Source organism: Siniperca chuatsi, linkage group LG15 (genome assembly GCF_020085105.1).
Source record: "Siniperca chuatsi isolate FFG_IHB_CAS linkage group LG15, ASM2008510v1, whole genome shotgun sequence".
In the NCBI taxonomy this organism is placed as follows: Eukaryota; Metazoa; Chordata; class Actinopteri; order Centrarchiformes; family Sinipercidae; genus Siniperca; species Siniperca chuatsi.
Window position 1 is genome coordinate 26,749,602 of NC_058056.1, and position 24,417 is coordinate 26,774,018.

At 39.9% G+C, this 24,417-nt stretch overlaps 1 protein-coding gene across 9 annotated transcripts in view; it reads right to left on the reverse strand.

Moving 5' to 3' along the window:
• kcnh5b (potassium voltage-gated channel, subfamily H (eag-related), member 5b) overlaps nucleotides 1–24,417 on the reverse strand; it is a 152,515-nt gene that overhangs the window by 111,910 nt on the left and 16,188 nt on the right. For all 9 annotated transcript variants that reach the window (XM_044166612.1, XM_044166613.1, XM_044166615.1 and 6 more), the window contains exons 3-6: nucleotides 23,939–24,045; nucleotides 21,162–21,290; nucleotides 11,255–11,370; nucleotides 4,144–4,536 (exon numbers count right to left, since the gene is read on the reverse strand). In XM_044166612.1, coding sequence (XP_044022547.1) covers nucleotides 4,144–4,536; nucleotides 11,255–11,370; nucleotides 21,162–21,290; nucleotides 23,939–24,045 — 745 coding nt within the window. The remainder of the gene's footprint in view (nucleotides 1–4,143; nucleotides 4,537–11,254; nucleotides 11,371–21,161; nucleotides 21,291–23,938; nucleotides 24,046–24,417) is intronic.

Consider the following 24,417-nt stretch of genomic DNA (forward strand, 5'->3'; position numbering starts at 1 on the left):
GATTAATTGATAAATAAAATTGTTAGTTGCAATCCTAGTTGTGACTTGCAAAGTCACAACATACGCCGCTCTAAGCAATGACATTACTGAGTAAAATGTTACCTTCACTGATAGTAATGATGACCAGAAACAACAAAAATAAAAAAAACAACAACAATCTTCCTCTGAAGTGGTCTGCTTTACATTCAACTGATGTGGAAAATATGCATCAAGAGGTTTTCACCTATGCAAAGTCAGAAAGATGAGGGGGTTATAGTTAGGACTTGGTAATTACCTGTGAGGTCCTCACATGTCATGAATATGCATATGTTTGCGTGTATGTACATGTGTTGGCAGCACCTGCATGTCACCAGCTTGGCACGGCTTGGCAGAGTCTTGAAACCTGCATTAAAATACAACTAAAAATACCTCCTGCCTGCTTCAGCCATCAGAGACAGCAACAGGGGAATTCAGTCTGCAATGAGCCTATAATAATCTCTGCTATTTTCTTTCACGCTGCACCTTAAGCCGCCCACACACTGTCCTCAGTCAGCATCCATCTATTCTTGCAGCCCGATAATACAGGAAAGCAGCAACAGAAACGTCAATTTAGCAAAGAGCGGAAGAGAGACTCTGCCTGTGTCCTCTGTAGTGGCTGGAAATTTACGTGCCATTGATTTCCTCTCAGCCTGTCTCCCCCGCTCGCTGCTGTCTGCTGTTTAAAGGACAGCAACAGAAAACTCCACCCAGCGGGATCTCATCGAATCCATCAGCGACCGGCAGTGAGAGGCCAGAGGACGAGAGACACCTGAACCAAGACGCAGCGCTGCTCCAGACACCTACTGGAGGATCCACAATATAATCCAGCCTGATAGAGGACACAGTCGGCCAGCAGCAGCAGAGCGGACACAAACACATAGAAAAACATGCTGGGGAGGAGGTTTAACACTGAAGGTTAAACTGAGAAATGTGGGGTCAGTATTGGCCTTGAATTAAATATAAAGATTTCAGCCACGCATGTCCAGTTTTAGCTATTAAAAAAAATGTATCTTCTTGGCACTTATTCACTCAATAATGTTTTCTGTAGCTTAAAAGAAGTAATGTATCCCAGGAGGGCCATTACGTTAGATACTGTCCAGGTTGTAATTTACTTAACATTATACCAGGGCCATGGGAAATACTTGTTTCTGACTGGCTGGAAGTTGTTGAAAAGTCACTAGTCTGTGTAGTTGGGAGCTTTAGTGTGTTGTTTTGGTCTAAATGTTGTTCAGGACAAGAATAAAGGCTGAGGGAGGTGTGGAATGATTTTTTGGCATGGAAAATGAATAGATGTTGACAATTCAGCTGCTGGCAGCTTAAATAGGGGTATTATTATTATTACTGGCATTCAGAAACTCATGTGATTAAGTCCCCACTTGGCAGATACACATACAAACACAATAATGGATGCCTGTGCACAAACGCATACCCACAGCATGTGTTCACAAGCATGTGCACGCAGATACACAATAGTGGGGTTGTTGAAAAAATTACACACCCACTCATGAAAAATTAAATGTTCAAACATAAAAAAAGAGAAATGCATGAGTACAACATTAGTAGATATCATTTGTTCTTTTTTCATTTTACATTCAACAGATTGGTCCTTCCACTCAGGCTGAGGTCTAATTAATTCAGCAGGAAATCAAGTGGAAAATCACCTTTAACGGACTTCAGGCCATATTGATATAACTACTCGATATCTGTTGGGTGTAAATGGCCGTGAAAAATACCCAGAGCAGGCCTGATGCCTCATTGAACATCCTCCAGAAATCAAAACTACAGGTTCAGGATCTAAAAACTCATTACCAGAGGCTGATATATTCAACAACAGTTTTTTCCCTCAAACTAATTAGACACCAAAATTGCCCAAGATCAATGTACTGGTGAAGGTCTTCTTCTGTATATTTCTGAAGCCAAACAGCTGATTAGCAGTTATTCCCTCTCCAAGACCACAAAAACATCCTCAATATCAGCTTTTGTTCTTGTGCCTGATTATACTCATTTCAGTCACAATGGAAAATCGTAACCGCAATCCCATCATCATTATACTTGGTCCTAATTCAATTCTACATGCTAGCAGATTTAAATACATCCACATAACCTTAGAATCATGAGGGTATTGGCTTTTAAAAGGATTTCAATAATGAATTTCAAGCTATTATAGCAAGGCCTGCTGAAAGGCTACTGGAAAGTTAGAAATTACAATTATTCTACACTTTCACAAGCATCTCAGCCAGGATAAAAACAACACACTATCAATTATTCATCAATAAGCTTTATGAGCTTGTTAACTAAAAATGGCACCTGTTTTTGTGTGTCATACCCCAGCAAGACAAACAGCCACTCTAGCAGCTTTGTGAGGATATACTTAGACACGCTAGTCCTTTGAGCTACATGGCATCATGCTCACATACTGATGGTTAGCAGGTAAGTTTTACTATGCTGACCATCTTACTGTGTTTGCATGCTAACATTCGCTAATTAGCACTAAGCACAAAGTACAGATGAGGCTGATGGGAATGTCAGTTTTGCAGGTATGTGGTCATAAACCAAAGTATTGGAGTAACAGTTTGTACCAAATTTCATGACAATCCATCCACCAGTTGTGGGGACATTTTACTAAAAATCATAAAATATTTGTCCTGCTGGTGGCCCTAGATTAAAAGTCAGGGGATAACCAAAGTCATTAGGATACATCCTCTGGCAACCATGAATGTCTGTACTAAATGTCATGGCAATCTGTCCATCAGTTGTCAAGATGTTTAAATCTTAACCAAAGCAGTGCACTGAACAACCGACCTACCTTGCCATCCCTAGAGCCACATCGGTAGCGTGGTGAAAAACTGTATCTGTAACTCCCAGCGTTTGTAGTCCCTTAGCCAAAATACTATTTAGTTTTCTCCAAAAACATTTCGCTGTTCCACATCCACAAGTCACTGAGGAGGGGAACAGTTTGACAAATCCTATCCAAAATCTTTCCTCCTCTGTCTGTCCTTTCAGCCAACAAACTAAATCTAAAACTTATGATTTTTCCCCCAAAACACAGTCAAGTAGACTCACAGAAGCAAACCTCATTCTTATGAGCTCAGATTTTTTGGTGAACCTTTTTTTAAACAATTTCATTTACACTTTACACCTGTCTGAGATCTGACCACCTCCAGATGAGGTTTGGCCAATCTGATCGCATTCTGCATGCATTTACACCTGCATTAAATGAGTTTTCCTGATCTGGATAAGATACACAGATAGAAATCACATGTTAATACCAGGTCTAAGACTCAGCAGAGCCAAGCAGCTGGAAGACAGACCAATTAGCAAACGGCAGTAAATGGCTGACATAATGACATGATGATTCATCACCTTTTGAGACTACTTACAGTAATCTAGGCAGTGAAGATATAACATGAAGCTTAAATCTGCAAGGTTGTAACCTATTTTTTGTCTTAGATTCATTCAGAAGCCGACTTTGATGGGTAATTTTAATTTAGTTATTCATTTAAATGATTTCCAGAACCGTTGCCATGTTTTCTAGGGTGATAGTCTAAAGCCCAAGAGCTGCATTTGTCCAGTCAGGTGTAGGAAGGGGTCCTGTGATGTCTCTGTGAAGGTCAAATCATCTGTTGGTCAAACAGAGTAATTGGCTCCATCACATTTTGATTTATACTCATGGACACCATCCCTAACCCGAGCTAATTCCCAATCAGCCTTGCCAGAAAACAATGAGTAAAGGGAAATTTGGGACAGTATGAGACAGAAAATAGGTTTTACAGCCCTGAGATCTCAAAAAACTATCATGTTTTTGCTCACTAGCTCTGTCAACTTCATGCAGCTGTATATACTTCTCTCATGGCAGATATTTTCATTTGTCATAGCAGGAAAATCACAGGTGTAACTAGTAACATTACTGATAGCTCTGTTACATTTTGGTGTACCAGTAAGCTAGCCACTAACACAGCAATTACATTTTTGAGTACACTGTTTCATAGAACAGAACAGAGAGCAATGATAGCAAGAACTGTGAAGATCCAGGTTGAAAAAAGGAGTCATTGACCTTTGAACATTTTCACCTCCATGCACACCTGCCTCACAAGTGAGAAAGCCATCCAAAAAGCCCAACCGTACCTCATCCACATTCTCGAAGGCGTTGATGATGTCGTAGGGCAGGCAGGACAGCAGGTCGATGACAAACCAGGTCTTCAGGTAGTTCATGCGGATGAGCTTGGGGTCGGAGATGACCTCTCCGCCGGGCCCCACAAAGGTGGTATGGAAGTTGAGGACGATGTCCACAAGGAAAATGACGTCCACAACGCTGTCCAGCACCAGCCACACAATGTTGTTCTGCTTGGTCTTGAAGGAGACATTGTAGGGCACCATGATGGCCGTGTAGAAGGTGAGGATGAGGATGACCCAATCCCAAGTGGTTTTGAAGGTACAGTAGTGAAGGATAATGTGGGGAGGCGTCTTGGGGGCCTCCTGCTTGTACTGCGGGAGAATGTCGGAGTTTAGCTGCAAAACCTGGAGATGTAACAGAGAGAAACGTTAACTCAACAAAACTCTTTATTAGGTTTCCTTTTACCAAGTGCACTTCTCTTCCAAGAGTTAATTAAAAGCATCCTTTAATTGATACACATTAAAACACACTATTAAATGAAAAACGTGCAAATCAAGAAAAGCACAAATATCTTTAGCTGCTTTATTGGCAAATTGATTGTACATATCAAGTGTCATGAGGGCTCTTAGGCTGTCCACCAACCTGCTGAGTCAGTACCATCATTTAAATTACTTCTTTAAATGCACACTTTAATAGACCTCTCTCTGTGTAACTCTGTTTGATCCTGCCAACTTCTGAATCTCATTTCCTCTGTTTACATTTATCTGATCTTTTTTTTTTATATGTATGTTAATCTTCTGTTACTGCGTCATCCTTTGCTTGTGCTTATTTTTGCTGTGTATTTTTAAAGTTTTGTTTTTTTTAATTACTTTCTGTAAAACATTTTGTAAACTCCCGTTTTAAATAAATTGCTACATACAAATGTCTATGATGTGAAATTTTAACAGGGTAACCACTGAATATGTAGCATTTTTTCCACTTGTGACGCCCCCTCTTACTGCCTCGGAGGCTGTCCTGGTCAACCTCAGCAGTCAGTTGGCTGAGATTGGAGGGTCGTCAGCTGATTAAGCTCACCTGGGCTCTCAGGCTATAAAAGCTGGCCCATGTGTTCACTCTGTCTCTCCCTTCCTACAGCAGACATCCACCCTGCAGCCCCGTCGCTTGGTTTGCACCTTGAACACACGTCCATGCACTGCTTTCATTGCTGAGCTACACACTCCATTGTTCACTTGAGTTAACCTTAGTTTTAATAAATTACTCTTGTTTTAAGTGTAACCTTTGCGTGGACTTTGTAACATTTATAACTTTTACATTTATATTTAGTAACATTTGTAACACAGATACACCTTTCTACCTTTCTATAAAGCTTTTTACACTGTAGCATAGTAATATTGTAATATAGATGCACTTATATATTACTTATAACCAGTACCCTGCACATTTCAAACTTTTGAGCTATCTTTATTTAGTTTTTTTCTACTTTTACTTTCATTTTATTATGTTTATTTTGTTTTGTATGTTTATCTAACTTTACAATGTATGTAGTATGTATGTATACCATTATGTATAGCGAGCATCTTGAGCACAAACCTTTCCATCAGGGAAAAATTCTCAAAGGGCACACAACATAAAAGAGTACACAAGATAAAACATTTTAAAAATGTAAAAAGTTAAATTCTGAATAAAAATATAAACTATACCCACAAACAAAACTCATCTAATCATAAATGAAGCAAAATAAAACAAAAAGTAAGGAACACCAACATTACAAACATATAGAAAACAACTTCTGCCCATTACTGTCTTACATTTTCTTAAACTTCAAACATTTCACACATTAAAAGATGTTCAAAAATAAATTAAACTTTAAACACAGTTCCTCTCTAACTAGTTCACACATCTTCTAGACTCAACAAATTAAAACTGTATCTTTTTGATCTTATTTCATTCGTCATTTCTGGCCCAATTTTCATACTACACTTTAAATTGAGCACAAAGACAACGAACCTGATTCATTGATTAATTTACATGCACTTCACTGTTCTACAATTCTATTTCACCATGTAAATGCACTCTAATTGTTTTGAAAAGGCAAGAAAAGGGTGATGAAGGAAGAGATGAAATGAAATTAGTGAAATATATTAAAGAGATTAAGAAGGAAAAAGTAAGCAAAAAAAAACCTCAGTCATAATTACCCCCTGCTGCTAGGTGTGAACAGTGCAAGAAAATTATATAAAAATGTGATGGTTTTCCTCTCCAGTTTTCATCTGTAATCATCTCTTTTGGGCCGTAAAGCTCTCTGTGACAAAACTGAATACTGAATGAATTTGGCTTGAAATAAGACAGAGACAGAAGAGGACAGAAATGAGAAACAGAAAACCAAATGAGAGGGAGAGTTGACCAAAAAGAAACAAGTCATTATATTTACAGTGTGGTGATGATCACCCCTGCTGAGCTCAGCTTCCTCTGCAGAACTCAGACTACATTAAATCCAACACACAGCAGTTTGATTTCCTCTGCAGGCCACACAGAGATCACACATCAACCATTCAACTCATTTTACATTAAACTGCGTATTATTCTGTTTGTATCCAGCTGCTACATTGATTAACTGTAATATGGTCTATACTCCCAAATATATAACACAGTACATGATTATACTTCCTAATAAATCATACTCACTTCCTACTATTCAATAGAAAAATGCCACCTAAATATATTTAACAGCTATACTAACCGTGGTTCTTTAACTGCAGCTTTTACGACTAGTTCTGCTGTAGTACTAATATTGTTCGACAAGTACTACTAATACAGATCACAATATATGATAATATACAGTATATAATAATAATATTGATGATGAAACTATTTTTAAAAGTGTGTTATAGTACTAATACTGCCGCAGTTATTACCACTTCTAGCACTGAGTTACTGCTCATACTGCTAGTAACACTGATGATGATAATGTCATTACTGCTACTGTATTCACTTATTGCTGCACAATGCTGCAATAATTACGATTATTTCTGCTACTTATAGCACTATTACTAATAGTATGGTATAACTACTACTACAGTGGCCCTACTTCAAGACCACTACTACTACTACTACTCTCAGCATCTATTACTACTTGTACGGTTACTACTAGCTCCTCTACACTTGTACTACTCCTGTTACTACTCCAACTAGTACTATTAGTACTAATGCAATCATTACTACTACTGTTACTACTAGCATTTCTAATGCTACTGCTCCCATACTACTAGTTTTTAAACCACAGCTAATGCTGCTTCTACTACTGTTCCAACGACTGCTGCTGCTAACAGCATCTATAACAACTTGTACCATTACTACTCACACTTGTGCTGCTACTACTGCTGCTTTTGCCACTACAGTGTCTATCACTACTACTAGAACTTCTTCCTACTAGCATAATTACTGCAATTAACTGTAATAGGCCTAGTGTTAATAGTAATTATGTTATCAATAAGACAATGATATAACTACAAATAACAATAATAATAATAACAATAGCAATTTCTTCATCACATTCAGAGGAGTTAGCCTTGGTTAGCCTTGGTTAGTTCTATTTGTCCTCACAGTGGGACTCAATCAGATGTTAAGTAACAAGGCGGGCCGGCAGAGCTAAGGATCAACAGCAGGCTTCATAACAGCGGAGCTGCATCTCATCTAATCCTCATCATCAGAGCTGCCAGTCAAACAGCCCCTGGTCAAGAGCAGCACCGCCGCTCAAAAATGAGACTACCAATTAGGAACCCAGCGGTATTGTGTGTGTGTGTGGGGGGGGGGGAGACGACACGTCTGCTTATGTGACACTCGACAGCGTCCTCGACAGAAGACGCCAGCTGTGCCTTTCAGGCTGCAGTGCAGATGGATAACCTGTGATATCTATTGAGCGTGCTCAGGACATTATGCAACCCTATCCCATCCAACGCCAGGCTGGGAAAGAGGGCGTATAAGGTTGTAACCGATTATGCCTTTTTCCCCTTCCTACCTTCCTGCCAACATTACTTCTTTTTGCCTTTACGTTCTTCTCTTCCTTCCCTCTACATTTCTTTCTCTTACATCCTTCTGACCTTCTTTACTTGCTACCCTCCTCTCTTCACAACTTCTCTTTTCCTTCCTTAAGTCATTTTCTTCTACTCCTCCTCACCCTAATCTTCACTTCATAAGCTTTGTGTCCTTCCTCCCCACACAACTTGCTGTGTGGTTCACTCCATATGTCTAGTCTAAAAACGTGTTATATTGTTCTTTATTTAATATTTCTGTTTTTAGCTACTGTATGTAGTTGTCAACAACTTTAACTCCATAACTGGATGCTGGTATATAAACTGATAATCAGAATCAGAAATACTTTATTGATCCCCGAAGGGAAACTCTTTGTTACAGCAGCTCGCCTTTACGTCAGTGCACACAGGAGAAAGTACTAGCAAAAAATATAATACAATACACTATAAAAAAGACTATAAAAACAGGTCAGAAAATAAATTAAGTACCAGGTGGGTATAAGTATAAGATAAGATAAAATAAGTGTGAACAAATAACAAATGACAATATAATGGCTGTAGTTCTATAAATATGTCTTTATATGAGGAGTTATAATTGTTGAAAATACTTTACACTAACAAACACTTAAAACTGTCCATATATCTGCTTATAAGCAGTGTATTATATGTTTATATACTGCTTATAAATGATTAATATGGGGGTTGAAGTAAAGTGGGACAGCAGGACAGAGAGGACTGAACATGTGGATGTTTTTAGACAGCAGATATTTCAGCTATTAAGTTAGAAAAACAACTTTAGGACAGACTGTTGGTGCATATTATAGATATAAATGGAAGAAATCAAGTTACAATCTTTATTTTACTCCTTTGTATAAAAAGGAGTACGCCAGTGATTTAGAATGTCTATAAAGTTGGTGGACTCACAAGGGACAGCCTTAAAAATGAATGGTCAAAACTGAAGCAGCAGAGGCAGAGATATGCTTTTAGTCCCTAGCATAGGTCAAGTTCCAAAAGCATCTGATCCTACACTTTCCATAATGCAACTAGATAGTATCTTTCATTTAATTTCCTTACTTAATTCATCACTTTCCCTTTCCTGCCTTATTCAACTTCCTCTCTTTGCGCTTAGATTTTTTTCTGTCTCCTGCTCTCTTTCCCCCTCTCTCATTGTGCTGCTCTTTCTTGGCTCCTTTTCCATTCCATCCTCTCTTTCCTCCCCCTTCCTCCCCCTTCCTCCCCTCTCTCAATTTCTCTCCTCTCGTTCCTGCCCTCATCAACTTTAAACAGCCCTGGACCCACACCGCTTCTCGCCTCATGTGCTAAGCAGGGATGAAACTCAAACAAATTCTGATTAAAGGCGATACACCTCACCCAAACCTTCATGAATAAAACAGGTGGGTGAGCTCCTGCAAAAGAAGACATGAGCCATCTTCTCCCCACCCCGAAATCCATTTTCTAAATTTCTAGCAGCCGTCACAATCATTCGGAGTGCCCACAGCACCCTGCTTCTGTCTCTCCACCCTACATGAAATATTAATGACACCCGCAGTCCACAGGAGCGCAGCGTTCCCAGGAAGAGAAAGCACCGCTCGCTGTGTCAAGCAACTGCAGTTCCAGGGAAGTTGGCACGCGAGTGTAAGTGGAGGGATGGCAGGGTAGGTGGGTGTGCTGAGGGCGTGGTTGTGTGTGAAAAAGTGCAGTATGCTAGCCCGGCTGTATCCGTCTATTAATACATGTGTCTGTGTGAGTGTGGTTGCTTTAACTTAGCGTTTGAATGTGATACTTTATGTTTTATATGAGGATTTATTTGTGCAGAAATAATGTAAAGAGCAGAGAGTTGCTACGGTGGCATATTTGTAGTGCGTGCAGAGGCGTGAGCATGGAGGGGGCTGCAGCGGCACTAACCTCCAGCTGACAGGTTAGCTACCGTTAGCTAACTGTTGTGGCACTGTTGGTATCTTGAATGGTATTTGAATGAACACCAAAGTTTTGAGTCCATTCCTGTTTAGTTTATTAGTTTAGTTTAAAGTTTAGGATATTACTTTTCTATGTTGGAGCTTTCTTGAACATTGAAGAGGCTGATCCTTAAAAACATATTTTTTTTTTTTTTTTTAAATGTGACACTGTTTGGTGCTAGGTTAATAAAGAGCACAAGAGAAACTTTGGGTTCTGCAAAATCACAGTGACATTTGGAATAACACAAATGACTAAAACTCCAGTTGTGAAGTTCACTCAGTTTTTGGAAAGCTTAAAAAATGAATCTGTGTTTGTTCAAATTCTAATATGAAGTGCTGTAGTAGATTTAGGTTAGATTTAGTAGGTTTTTAAAAAAAGATAAGTAAAATAAGTACTTTGTTAGGTTTAGGAAAAGATCATGTGTGGGTTAAAAAAAAGAAGTCAATGTGGACTTTTGGGTTCACATGGGACACAAGCAGCAGTCTCCTGGGTGAAAGTCCTGTGTTTGACCCATCCATCCACCCCAACCTGCTCCTTATGCAGACTTTGTCGCTCTTTATACTACGTCACCTGACTTCCTAAAGACTTTCTGGCAGAAAGCCTTGAAGGCTAACTTCTCCCATGTGCTGGTAGCTTATCTCAGCTAATGTTAGGTAAACTCTGTGCCCTGTTGTCTTACAGAATCTTGATCCAGTTATAGCTCTGGTCTATTATTGAAGGTTGCTTGTCCTGTCAGCTGATACTGGCAAACTAGTGAGCCAAGGAATAAATTATACTGCACAGTATAATGCTGTGCAACACCTGACCTAAGTATGGACCTTTGGCCACATAATAGAATGATGAAGACCAATCGATGTGGTTGGAAGCTCTGGACAAAGCTAGCAAGTGGACCTTGGGAATAGTAGTTAGTAGTAATTTCAATTTAATCACAAATGAACTTGAATGCTCAAATAGAGAAGCTGTATTTAAATAAAAGTTTGCTTGTAGTCAGTTTAACCTTGGGTCTGTTTCACCAGTGAGAGAAAATATGGCATAAAGCATGGCAAATGTATGGTTACCTGCAGTTTAATTAATCTTGCAAACTGCTGAGGAGCAACAGTTAAAAACAGTCTGCGTATTTGTGTGTGCACGTGCTCACCTCCGCCAGTCTGGACTGTTTATGGCTGACTTCATGCTTGCCTATGGGTGCCAGCTGCTGCAGTGTGTTGCGATTGTTGGTGAGCGCCCGTGTCAGCCGCGCAAACTTGGTCCACCCTGCAAGAATGACATTAAACACAGCTTACATCACATTCATCACAACTTAACTGGCTTTGAGAATGCATGCCAGCTGGCACTTCATGACACACACAAACACAGTCAGGCAGCAGTCAGCTCTCAGCCACCATTGTTGATACAGTTACCCAGTTCGTGACTCCAATTGAGACATACTGGAGTTACAAAATATTCCCACAGCTTCCACTTGTACTTGCCACTAGAGGGCTGGCAGGAACAGTGTTTTCCCCAGTTGGTAGTTCATATTTACAATTAACCAGCTATGATGTGGACGCAGCACAAGCCCTGCTTTCATGGCACCGTGAACCCACCCTGCAGAAAGTGTCCTTGAACACAACCGAATCCCCACCAGCTGCAGGGTTTCTGCTCTGCAGCTGTCCGATGTGTTCTGACCTCTGTGTGGAAGCGGGAGCTGAAGGAGAATTTCTCTTTCAGGGGATCAATACCACTGAAACTTTAGCATATGTCTGTCTTGTGAATATGAAAGCTCAGGTGGGGGAGAGCTACAGACTGTAGGTAAATCTTGAAGTTTCAAACCATTGACAATTTTGTCTAACCAACATCCCAGTGTGGTTAGTGCTTTTACCTCTTGTACACTAATTTTGTGTACAGTGTTTGAGCCAGGATTGTGTGGGAGTTGGTCAGCTGGGGCCCATAAAAGTACGGCTCCATCTAAGGCAGACAATATACAATATTATGAAAACTGTACACGTGTACACCCTGTGAGTGCTGCAAAATAGTATTTCAATGAATTTAATTGATACTGGACATATTATAAAAACTATTTAATGTAATCCAGAAGAATATAAAGAAATTAAAAGTTTTAGAAATAAAAATAAAAAATCATATGGATGAAAAATAAGGTGAGAAGATACGTCCCTATGATTCACCACGGCTTAACTATACTGCTAAATATTTTATCAGTATTTTACTTGGAACTCCAAAGAACTGCAAAGCTCATCTGTATCTTGTAATCCAGACAAATTAGCCCACATTAAGTATAAAGTAATAGCTACATTACTGGGACACTTTACCATTACTTTTTAGTAGTTTCCACTGATAAATAATAACAATAATAATAGGCCTGACGATGATGATGATGATGGGAGGTTCGTCTCTTTTTACTGACTCAAGTTTGTATGAGTCAGGTTTTCAAGTCACTCGAGTCACCAAGTCATTCAACCAGAGCTTGGTGAATCCCCCATCGGCCCCAGCGCCTATCGATCATGTGCACCAGAGACTTTTACCGGCAGAGCCGCCTAACTTCCGCTAACTTGAATTGGATAAAATAATTTAATGGTGCGGCTCTTCTAGACTTTCCAAATGTTATCGGACCGACTGGATCAAATTCTGATGTGATTGCCAGTGAAACGAGTCATTTCGTGGGGTTCAAGAAAAATTATCCACCGTTTTACAGCCTCAGCTTAAAAGTATAACTGAGGGATTCTCAGTTAACTATCCGTTATGTGGCTTGAAAATAACAGGCAGTCAGCCAACACTAGATCTTTTATGAACAGACAGACTCACCACTCCGTCTTTTTTGCCATTCAAAAAAAAAATTGCAATCAAAGCCACCATCTTTTAAACTAATAAAAGTGAATACAGCCGATAGAATCTAAAAATATGAAGCCTGCTAAAAGCTTTGATTTTAAAGAGATAGTGACGGGACATGTTATGTTTCAATGTCACAATGTTGCGCTCTGGCTATAATATTATGATCCTGACCCTGTTCCTGTATTTCCTGTTTTCTTCCTTTAACTTTCTTCTTGTAACTTTAACTTGTATGTGACCTTTTCATTTTTCATCTCACTACCAGTGATTAATATACTCTTGTTTTGATTAAGCATTTTATCATACTGTTTTGAGTGTTTATATACATAAAGCTATTTATATGTGCACTGGAAAAGCATAGCAAGCATTATGAAAAATGATCACTGTTTGTGTTTCCTCTTCTTATCCATTCCTGCTTTTGTCCAAAATGTTGGTTCCAGCTTTTATTATCATATTAAAACCATTACTGCTAAACATGAAGCCTGTGTTCAGTGTCTGTGTTTCCATTGGAAGTCTATCTAAAATAATAGAGGCCTGTCCAGCAGAGGTAATTTTCTTGCCATGGTGCTGATCACAACACCGCTGAAAGCGAACACAGTTTCGTAGGACGGGTGCTCCTACTGTATTGCTCTAAAAATAAAATCAAATGTTTGAAAGGGCAAAGTGTGGCACAACAGGGGCGCGCCACATACAGTAGTCACACATCACGATCGACCCGACCCTTTGAAGCGACCACTGCGAATAAAAAGTGGACTCTGAATTAGCTTTTAACCCTCAGGCCTCCAGCCCCTGAACCCCCCCCCCCATTCTCTGTTCAAATGGAGGCAAATTCAACCATTCATTTCTCTGTGCAGTGGTGTGAAAGAAGCCAAACACAACACCGTACTGAGACCCATATGGGATGAATATTAACAGAATATCTAGTTTATTCAGAGTATTTTCTGAGCACCAAGTCTCAATCACTCGACTTCCCTCGAGGAAAACTGTTGTAGTGGCTGTTGTGCAACTTACTGTACATCTTTTAGTTGCAGAACGGCTTCTTTTATGTGATTTTCTATATGCTAATAACTTAAATTGGCTCTGGATCGCCATAGATAATAAGCCTGGGTGCTCTTAGCCGAAATAGAGATTTTTCAATATCTTTCCTGGAGGAAAACTGCTGCAGTAGTACTTGTGTAACTCACTATTTAATGTACAGTTTTTATTTTTGGTTGCAGAAAAACATTGCAAAAAGCCCACACTCATCTAAGCCAAGAGGACAGTCAGTTAACTTGCTTCTCTTAAGCAAGACTTATGAGAGGTAGGAAGTATTTTACTTAAGAACAGAAGTACTGCAACTTTAGATGACTATTTACAGTTTGAGAGGCTTTTTTTTAACGAAATTGTACATGAAAATGCTGTATTTCTTTACCTGACTGCTTTTATCTGACAGCTGTAGTTACTAGGCAGTTTGCAGATTCTGATGTTACATTGAAACAAGAGATAAGATGAAAAACATACTGCCATACAAAATAATACATTGTTTTAACTGGTTAACACAATGTAGATATCTACAGGACAGAAGTTGAAGTGTTTAAGAAGTAAATCTCTAAAAAAAAAAAAACAAAAAAAAAAACTCACTCATACTGAAAGTGAGACAAGATTTTGTAAGAGGGATAACACATTACTCCTCTTACAAAAGAAAACTTAAATTAATGAGCAGTAAAACACATCCTTGTTAAAAACCAACACACGCTGAGGGGTTTTGCTGCTACAGCCTGTCTTGGTCTGGTATGACCAGCAGCTTCTGGTGGCTAATAAAAACAAGTCTCAGGTATCTATTGCTGTATAATGGACATTACCGAGTCACTTTGCTGACCTCTTGAGTCTTCTCTACTTGTGCAACTGTTACGCTAAATCTTAGCAATTACCATTGTTCCATAATTGTCACTTGTGGCCACTGTTCAGAAAAATGTGCATGAGCTCACTTTAAAGTGAGCCTGTGCAACAATCTCCCACAGTTGTCTTGAGTCACTTTAATGACCTCATTATGAAAACTAACCGAGAGCAAGTGAAGGAAAGAACAAAACAAGCTAACGACAAGCTCAGAGGTCTGTTTGTGTTCAGCTAAGATCTGTTAAGTGACGCTTCCATTCAGTCCCACAGAACGTCTCACCTGTGTGATTTCGATGAGGTTAGGAATGAAATGCATTTTATATTCTACTGTCTTTTTTATCATGATCTTGGAGTTAAACTTTTCTTGAAAATGTCTGCTGGACATCCCAGTCTGTTTGATAAGACAAATGTAGATTACAGTACATATTTAAATTTAATACTGTATATAAATACATATTGTTAAATGCTTACTATCAATGTATAAGAGCGTTGTATGTTGAGCGTTATGTTTATATCTGATATCATGTATTGGCTTGCTTTTCTCTTGCCTCTGTAATGTAGGCAGTGTCTTGTAAGCCCAGGTGGGCTGGGCACCTTTAGGTGTTTGACACTTGAATAAAAAATATATATTCATTCATTCATTCATATACATACATACATATATACATATACTTGAAATATGTATCTGGTCCATGCTAAAACATGCTGCAAAAGCAGCACAATTAGAGAAGCCAATAAACTGACTCAGTCACATTCACAGCAGCAGCAGCTAGCTAAAGTTACCCAACATTAGCCACCGGTTGTGCCTGACCAAGAAAGACTAGCTGTAAAACCCCTGAGTGTACTGAACTGAGGATGGATCTGTTTTTTGCTAATAAATTCAACGTTTCATTTATATAATAAATATGTAATATGTTCATTTTAAAGTCACACAGGCTAACTGCAACTGCTTGTTTACTTGTACTGAAGCAGAAGTCTGACGGTAGGACTGATGGCGTAGTTTTCCATTGTGGCATTACTCCTTTTACTTAAGCAAATGTCTTAAGTGCTTTTTCTATACTGCCAATACTGTAGCGGTGGTTGCATAATTCGCTGTATGAGGTGCATGAATTATAGAGTAGTACCATGCACTAATGTGTTGGAAAATAATAGCAAACCACTGGCACGAAAAGCAAGCCAATGTGTTTTTCTTCAAACCCAGAACCACTTTCATCAAGTCAAATGGAGGAATTTGTCTTGGTGGCGCACATGTAAATACACACTGACAGCTCACAGGCTCCCACTGTAGATACTGACACATAAGGACAAAAGGACCTCACATAGAGCATGAGGGGAAAGTTAAGGACAAGTAAATCAGAGGTCTTTTTCACAGTTAATAGTAATGCTCCTGCTATGGTTCCCCTCAAGAATGCAACACTGCCTGGTTTATCAGACTAGAGCACAATGGAAATGGAAATTAAAAAAAGTAAAGGCCTGGGCTAAAAATAACAGGGGAGCAGAACTGGTGCATGCACCACCAAAGTGAATTCTGAAATGAGATTTTGATCAGCAATTGCACACAGAGGACGGCTCACACCTAACTGTCTGCTGAAGGACAAACCACTCTGTGTTCTGCAGACACCTGATCAGCACACATAACTGTCCATATCTAACATCTTTATTTAACATTTAGTAGAGTGCGTACCCTTTGTGCTGTTCAGGCTGGAAGTGTACTTACAAATCAGGCTTGGATGTTAAAGGAAAGGGGGAGTGGGAGGGTTCAGGTACTGTATGTCACTGAGGTTATGGGTTAGGCTTATCACATGGGCACAGATGTTTGGTTGAATTAATCCCCAAAACCTCTGAGGTCCAGATCCATTAAGACAACATGCAAAATGTAAATTTACATGTTTGTTGTTAAGAGATAAGAGTGTTGTCCTTTGCAAACGAAACTGATGTTTGGGATCTGAAGCTACGTTCACGTGCACCTAACATGTTTGGTACAGAATGTTTTCTACTCTGTTTGTAGCTGGTTTTTATGACAGACAAAAAGCAGTTGCAATGTGAGATAATATTCTTCGCCATCTATTTTGTTGTGAGTGTGTGAGTGACCCGGGCTGTAACTCCCATTGAAGACAATTCATTTATGTCCCTGGTTATATTTCTGAGAATTTGGAGGGTTTAATGACGTGAAGAGGAGTTTACATTATGCGATTACACATAATACACATATTATTATCATTATCATCATCATCATATATTGAGTTGTTGTGATTTTTTTAGACTGTCAAAATAAATTTGACTGTTTTTAGGCAAAAAAACCCCCAAATAAACCAAATGTGAAATTTTGTGATTTTTTTTTTTTAAATAGTCTGGTTGGTTGCAAGTCACACCTTTCTTAGGTAGATGTGGTTGTACTGGGAGAATTTCAACTAAGACCTCAGTATTTCTAAAATCCTGCCTATAAGCCTGTTCATGACCATCAGAGACTATACTGTACACAGCAGTGAAGTACAGCCTGACTCACCGTTAGTCACTAAACTAAACTTTATTTTCCCCTGCAGGTTCTTGAAGTGCAGAAGATGCAGATGTAAACTGCATCAGTCCATGTGCCATATGTTTGCATCTTTTGGTTTTTAAAAGTCTCCAATTGGTCCAGAACGCAGCTGCCAGAGTCCTCACAAGATCTAAGAAGTTTGCTCACATTACACCAGTACTGATGTCTCTGCATTGGCTTCCAGTTCACGCAAGAGCTGATTTTAAAATCTCCTTATTACCTATAAGGCTTTAAATGGACTGGCTACTTCATATATCTCCAACCTTATTTCTCCATATACTCCCATCGCGTCCCTTACGTTCCTGTGATGCCGGTTCCCTAACTATTCCTCGATTTAACAAGAACTCTTTTGGCGGTCGAGCCTTTGCCCACCGAGCTCCACTTCTCTGCAATAATCTACCACTGCACATTCAGGAGGCAAGCTCTGTTGATACTTTCTAATCCAGGCTGAAAACATCTTTTTTTCTGTTCATTATGATCTCTCCTAATTTCACCGGCTCGAACCCAAATCACTGACTGTTTTTCCTTCTGACAAAGAGCTACCCCAATCCTGTAATGGTAATATGATCTGTGTTTTTAAAATTACTAGCCTAAACCTTGTTGTCATATTCACAATATTACCTGTGCATGTGTGTGTGAGGATGTACTTGTACATGTAATATCGTGTGTTTTCTGTTGTTATTACTGTTGTACTGACTTGTAAAGTGTAGTGTCTGGGCACTTTAAATAAACTGAAGTTTGTTTGTAAAAAGTTACTGTGAAGCCTAAATGGACTGGAACTAAACTGGCAATAATGGATCTTTTCATTTTCTCTTCACCATATTCACCAAATAATGGAACCTTTGCTGTCTAATGCCGGTTTTTGATGGGAATGTTCTGACACAGGTAGCCAAAGATGGCTTCGCCCAAAACAGCCAAAATCCAGCAAGCCAGGGGCCCATATGCAATTTACAAGCACTCCTTCAACACAGAGCGCAAATGGTAGCAGTGTCACACTTCACATATAGAGACAGATAGGTCCATACCAGGCTCTCTCACATGCTCATGAATGGGTTGCAATTGTTGGCGTTTGTTTTGATTAGTGAAGGATGACGAAATTGTGTCTTGTTGCGGATTGCAGCTTGCAAATTTAGTGAAATGGGCCCCTGGTTGGTGGACTAATGATCTATGAATCAAGTGCCAAGACAGGCTCAAGTATTGGTCCAATTCTGGGGGCCAACACTGGCCCTAAGCTGGCTCAAGTGCAGCTACCTTGAGTGAATTTTGAGCCCAATCAATTAAATCTATAGTTTTTACAAAAATAACAAAAGGCCAATTAAAGGGGCAATATCATTTTCATTTGTTGTCAATCTAAATCAGTTTCTTTTAAGATTCTCAAATGACATTTTATTGAAAGATAGTCACTTATTTCAAGAAAATGCTCCTAATCCTCAATAACCAGGTTCAAGACTTCCATCATGTAAAACAACTTTCAAAATCATTTTTCAAAAAAGCTAAAATGCTTGGCTTAATGCCTGAGGCACATGTGATCTTGTCTCAGCATCATTCAGATCAGCTGTCTACCTGAAATGATGTCTCGCCTGAGGCGGAGGTATCTGCCATCTGTGAAGCTTTTACAGGTGCTGACAAAGCAACCAATGAACACTGCCACTCAATAAATACTACAACAATAAAACAACATGATGCTCACCAACAGTTTTTCTCTGCCACATGTTTAGCTTTGCTCCTCTTTTCTTTTCTCACTGCTTTCCTACATTGATGATGCTGATATTAGTTACTGTACCTGCTGTGTGGCCTGACCATAATAAGCACAACCAGTGGCCATGCACACAGCAAATGGTATTCAATCTGAAATGTTCTGAAATAATTGAAAAGGTACCTGTTAAATCTCCATGCTCTTAATAAGCTCTCCTGATGAAACACTCTCTGGTGAACAAAAATAGCTGGTGACTTCACGTGTACGCCAATAAATGTGTTAGCAACAATACAGAATGTAGTGCACATTAAGAATAGTAAAATTAGGAAAATGAAAAAAAGGGGGTAATTTTAGGCAAAACGGGGGCATGAACACACAGGGTCACATGGTGCAGATAATACATTTACAGTCTATTTTGTTATTTTAAGTGGAGGATGGACGTCTTTGGCAGACCGGGATCTCTCTGCCGCCCAGCTGATGATGACGTGTTGTGGCGTGCAGAGCCGTAGGAGCAGCCAGAAACGGAGCTGAGAGCAACTTTTGGTCGGCAGCACGAGCGAACTCAGCTGCCAACGCCTACAGGAGCGAATCTACCTTCCTCACAAACAGCCTCTCCCACCCCTCCGATCACCAGGCGGATTGAACTGTAGCCCACAGTACGCTCTGACACAGCAGGCTAATGCTGCATCCTCACTGTGGCCTCAAACAAGTCGTACTGTACTGAAATACACCGTAGTGTAGTGACGGGGTGTACCTCGCTACATGTTTGCATGTGTGTGTACATTAAAAAGGGGGAAGGAGGAAGGGTGGGGGATCCTTATCAAAGGGCAAACACACCCGCTGAGCGGCGCCGAGAACAACTCCCAGGGCAGGAAGCTGACACTGTGCATCAGTCAGGGCACAGAGGACAACACCGCCACCCACATCTCCTATGATTCCTGACAGCATCACAACCTCCTCAAACACAACCTGACAGCTCGAGACGTTCCCGCATCGCAGGAGGACTTGACTCGTTCTTTTGTATCCAGTCACAGCTTGGGATGAAATAAAGAGGGGGAAAAAATCGTTTGTAGCAAGAAAAAATGTTCTGAGACTTCTCAGTGGGAGAGAAAGGACAGAGGAGAATGAAGGGGGAGGAGGAGGAGGAAGTAGAAAAGATGAAGGAGTACAAGGACGAGTAGCAAGAGAAGCAGAAGAAGGAACACAAGGAGGTGGAGGAAGAGGAAAAGAGGCAGAGGAAGAAGGAGGAAGAGGAGGACAACAATTGAAACAAAAGACAAGATGAAGGAGACGATAAAGGGGAAGGGGATGAAGAAGGAGAATGAAAGGAGTATCAACAAGAAGGGAATAAAAAGAAAAAAAGGAGGAAAAAGGAGGACGGGATGATACAAAGCCCAGAGCATGAAAATATCAGGGTGATCAAGATAAGAAGAAGGACCTGGAGAAATTAAAAAAAGCAAAAAATAAGCTGAAGGAGGAGAAGATAAGCTTAGCAGATATAATGTTTACCATGTTCACCCTCTTAGTTTAGCATGTTAGCATGGTTACATTGTCTAAGTAGCACTAAACTAACATTTACAGCTGAGGGTGATGGGAATGTTAAAACATCCGGGAGGAAGATGATGAGAGAGAAAGAAGAAGAAGTTGAAGGAGGAGGAGGAGGATGAAGAAACGTCATTATATGTCCTATCAGAAGCCAACTGGCATTACATTACATTGTGGGGCATCCAGCCGTGTACTCATTTGGTGCCCACTCACAAATTTTGTCACATGTCATCCCCCGTATTGCTCCCTCTCTTCTGTAACTCTTTACTGTACATTATCTAACAAAACAGAAACACCGTATAAATAATCTTGTCTGGTGGCTCCGTACACTAAGCTGCACATCATGTACTCGGAACATCAGGTTTTCAAATCCATCAAAGACTTTTGGTCGCACACCATTTTCCACGTCTCTCTCCTCTTTAAATTCTACTGTGAATTATCTAATAATAAAAACAGCCATCCCCCAAAAATAACCTTTAAAAAAAACACAGCGAGACATTGTTGTTTGTGCAAAGACGCTTTTGGGAAGCTTCTCTCGAGTAAAAGCACCTGCTGCAGTGAAACACTCACCTTTAGTCGTTTCGTCTTCGATCGGCTGCTTGAAGAGAGTGATGTCCTTAAAGGTGCAGAGGAACAGAACCACCTTGTCGTTCTCGTTCCTGATGGGAGCCACTTGCATGTAGAACCACACTGGACTTCCTGCAGAGACATCAGAAAATCTAATTAGGTATGTAAATATTTTTTCCCCATTGTTTAGTGAGAAAATAGTGAAGACTGCCAATCACAATTTCCCGTAGCCAAGAGGCCGTCTTTAAATGTCTCGTTTTGTGCGACCAACAGGCAAAAATTCTGTTTACAGTGACATGAAACAGAGAAAAGCAAATCCTCACATTTGAGAGGCTGAAATCACAGAATTATTGCAGTTTTTGCTTGATAAATGATCAATTTCTGAAATTCATCAATACATTTTTCTGTGAAATGACTGTAAACTGACTAATCGTTACAGCACTTTTCAAAATCCCAAATTACATGGCAATTCTAAAGGCCCACTCACACAAGCATTTAAATAGCAAAAATCCTGAATTATTTACTTTTAAGTCAATTCATTTGAATGAAATTGCTGCCATCAGTGGATTTGCTTGTGTAGTAAAGTAAACTTGCGCAAATCTTTCACGTTGAGTAAAACTTTGGTAAACTTTGACACCCAGATTTGCGCTGTTGACCATAAGCAAGCTGTCTTCGCAGTGCCGATCTCTGAGAGAACGGAGAGACAATAAAAGAGCCCTGCCTAACTGTTAGATGACATTTTGAGATGAACATAATGAAAAATGGAAAATGAGCAGATCCATTCTGTAGTACAGATGCTTTTGTGCTTACAGTACAAGTAAGAGCCAAGTACGTGCCTGATGTACCCAATAATCTTCATAAGAACAATTTGATCCTTCTACTTTCCTCACTGTCCATATAAATGAGGTTGATTATTTCTTACCTGGTGTTTAAATTACTCACATTCAAACAGACGTGGTTTTAACAACTTAATGTTAAGGTCATCACATTTAGGGAACTCACTGTTCTCCTGTACAGAAGAACCTCGAAATCTCCTGAGGTTTTCGTGACTTTATTACCTCCTCACACACTTTCAGGAGAGCCGAAGTTCAACAAAGTTGCACACACACCATAATGTCGTAATTTCTGTGGATACAAGTTGTTCGTAAGGGCCCCACTCTCCTGATTAGTCAGCAGATTTGAGCCATTTTAAAATTGATCTTTTCATTTTTTACTGTTTCTCCCGCCCTGCCTCGTGCTCCTCCACCTCGCATAGGCGATCACTCTTGGGAGACAGGAACATTCGGAACTATTTTTGTCTGCACACTTTGTCCATTGTGCTCCTCACCAATGCTGCGGATCCAGGATTTACTGCTCCCTCTACTGCTGCTCTATCACACTGGACAGAAGAATCTATTTTTCTACCCAGGTTGACCTGCTGAAGTCATATTTCATCCACATTTTTCATTTACATTAAAATGACATTTTGTAACTTTCCGAAAAAGTTATCTGACCTGGCATAAAAAAATGAGCAGTGGTTTAAATTGCCCATCCTTAAACCTGCAATAACAGATTTGCTGCTTGGTGCTGGACAGATGGACAGTGGTTTTATCAGAGCTTGTGTGCTAAAAACAGCTGATGAAAGCAGTGAGAGTGAACCAGTGAAAACATTAAAGTTGTGGGTCGAAAAACTAAAACAAGGAGCTCCGTCTCTGTCTGTTGGTCACTCTGAGTGACACCTCGCATCTACAAGTAGTCACCTGATCCACAGTATTGATTATGGCCGCTCTCAGAAAAAAACGCTCTGTAAAAATCTGTTTTAAGAAGAAACTGAAGAAGTTGAAGTGAAAGACTGTTCTAGATCCAAGGAGCCAGAACAATAAAACCTCAGTCGCTTCTATCGGGTTAGAAGTCTCCAAAAGTAGAACGGGAGCCAGAGCCTTCAGTTATCAAGCTCCTCTCCTGTGGAATCAGGTCCCAGTTTGGGTTCGGGAGGCAGACACCATCTCCTCATTTAAGAGTAGGCTGAAGACTTTCCTCTTTGATAAAGCGTATAGTTGGGGCTGGCTCAGGTGAACCTTTCCTTTGTTGTGCTGCTATAGGCCCGGACTGCCGGGAGACTTCCCATGATGCACCTCTCTCCTCCTCTCCCTCTGTATACATTTTTTTCCCATTAATGCATGTTACTAACTCGACACCTTCTCTCTCCCGTAGTTTTGTGCTTTCTCGACTCTCTCCTTCTGTTGCTTTCAGCAGGTATTTCTGCCTCCGGAGCTGCAGAGACCGGATCTATGATTGCGGGCCACTTGCTGCCCCCCTGCTCGACGTCCGCTGCCAAATCCAGTGATGTAGACAAAACATTAGCAGAGTTCTACACAATTTAAAGTGTTACGGTAAACAAGGCATTAGTGCTGAAAATGATAAATGACAATGATTGATAAATAATTTACTAATTCACAAAGCAAAAATGCCAAACATCTGCTGGTTCAAATTTCTCAAAAGTGATGACTTACTGCTTTTCTGTGTTTAAATACCTTGCAAATTGGATACATTTGGGTTTGGTTGGACAAAGAAAGAAAAGACGCGACCTTGCGCTGTGTGAAATTTTGATGGGCATTCACCGCCATTTTCTGACATTTGAGACCAAACAGATTATTTGATAATGAAAATAATGGTTAGTTGCAGTCAACAATCTAGGCATGTGGATATAAAGTCATGTATAATTCTGTTAGTGAAACAAACATAAGACATAAGCGAACGTGATGAGACAATGTCAAGTAATGAAGTAAATGAGCACTCACTGTTCTTTCTGTACAGCAGGATTTCGAAACAGTTGGACTCATAGTTGTCGAACGTCTGCCTGACTTTGTCGATGGACTTCTTGTCCGTCAGCTCTCCGTACATAAAACTAGAAAGGAAACAGGTGATATGAGAAACAGCAGCAATCAATACTGACCTTTAGCCTTTGCCTCTGTGTTATAGTATATCACATGTTTGCAATGGCATAGTTGATCTGTTATCTTACTATAAGGTGTCCATTAAGTTTTATGTTTGGTTTTTATAGAGTAAATTGACGCAGCAGCAACATAAATTTCATTTACAGTGAATGATTGTGCATTGGCTTTGGATTGGAGCAGCCTGCATCTCCTGGCATGGTTGTAATTATTCCTTAAAAAAGGGCTGCGGACATTTTAATCTGTACTAATATCATTAGTCTGAGTGATTACTTTCTTTCCCAACAGCCGCAGTGTCTTCAAGGACTAATACACACACACACAGA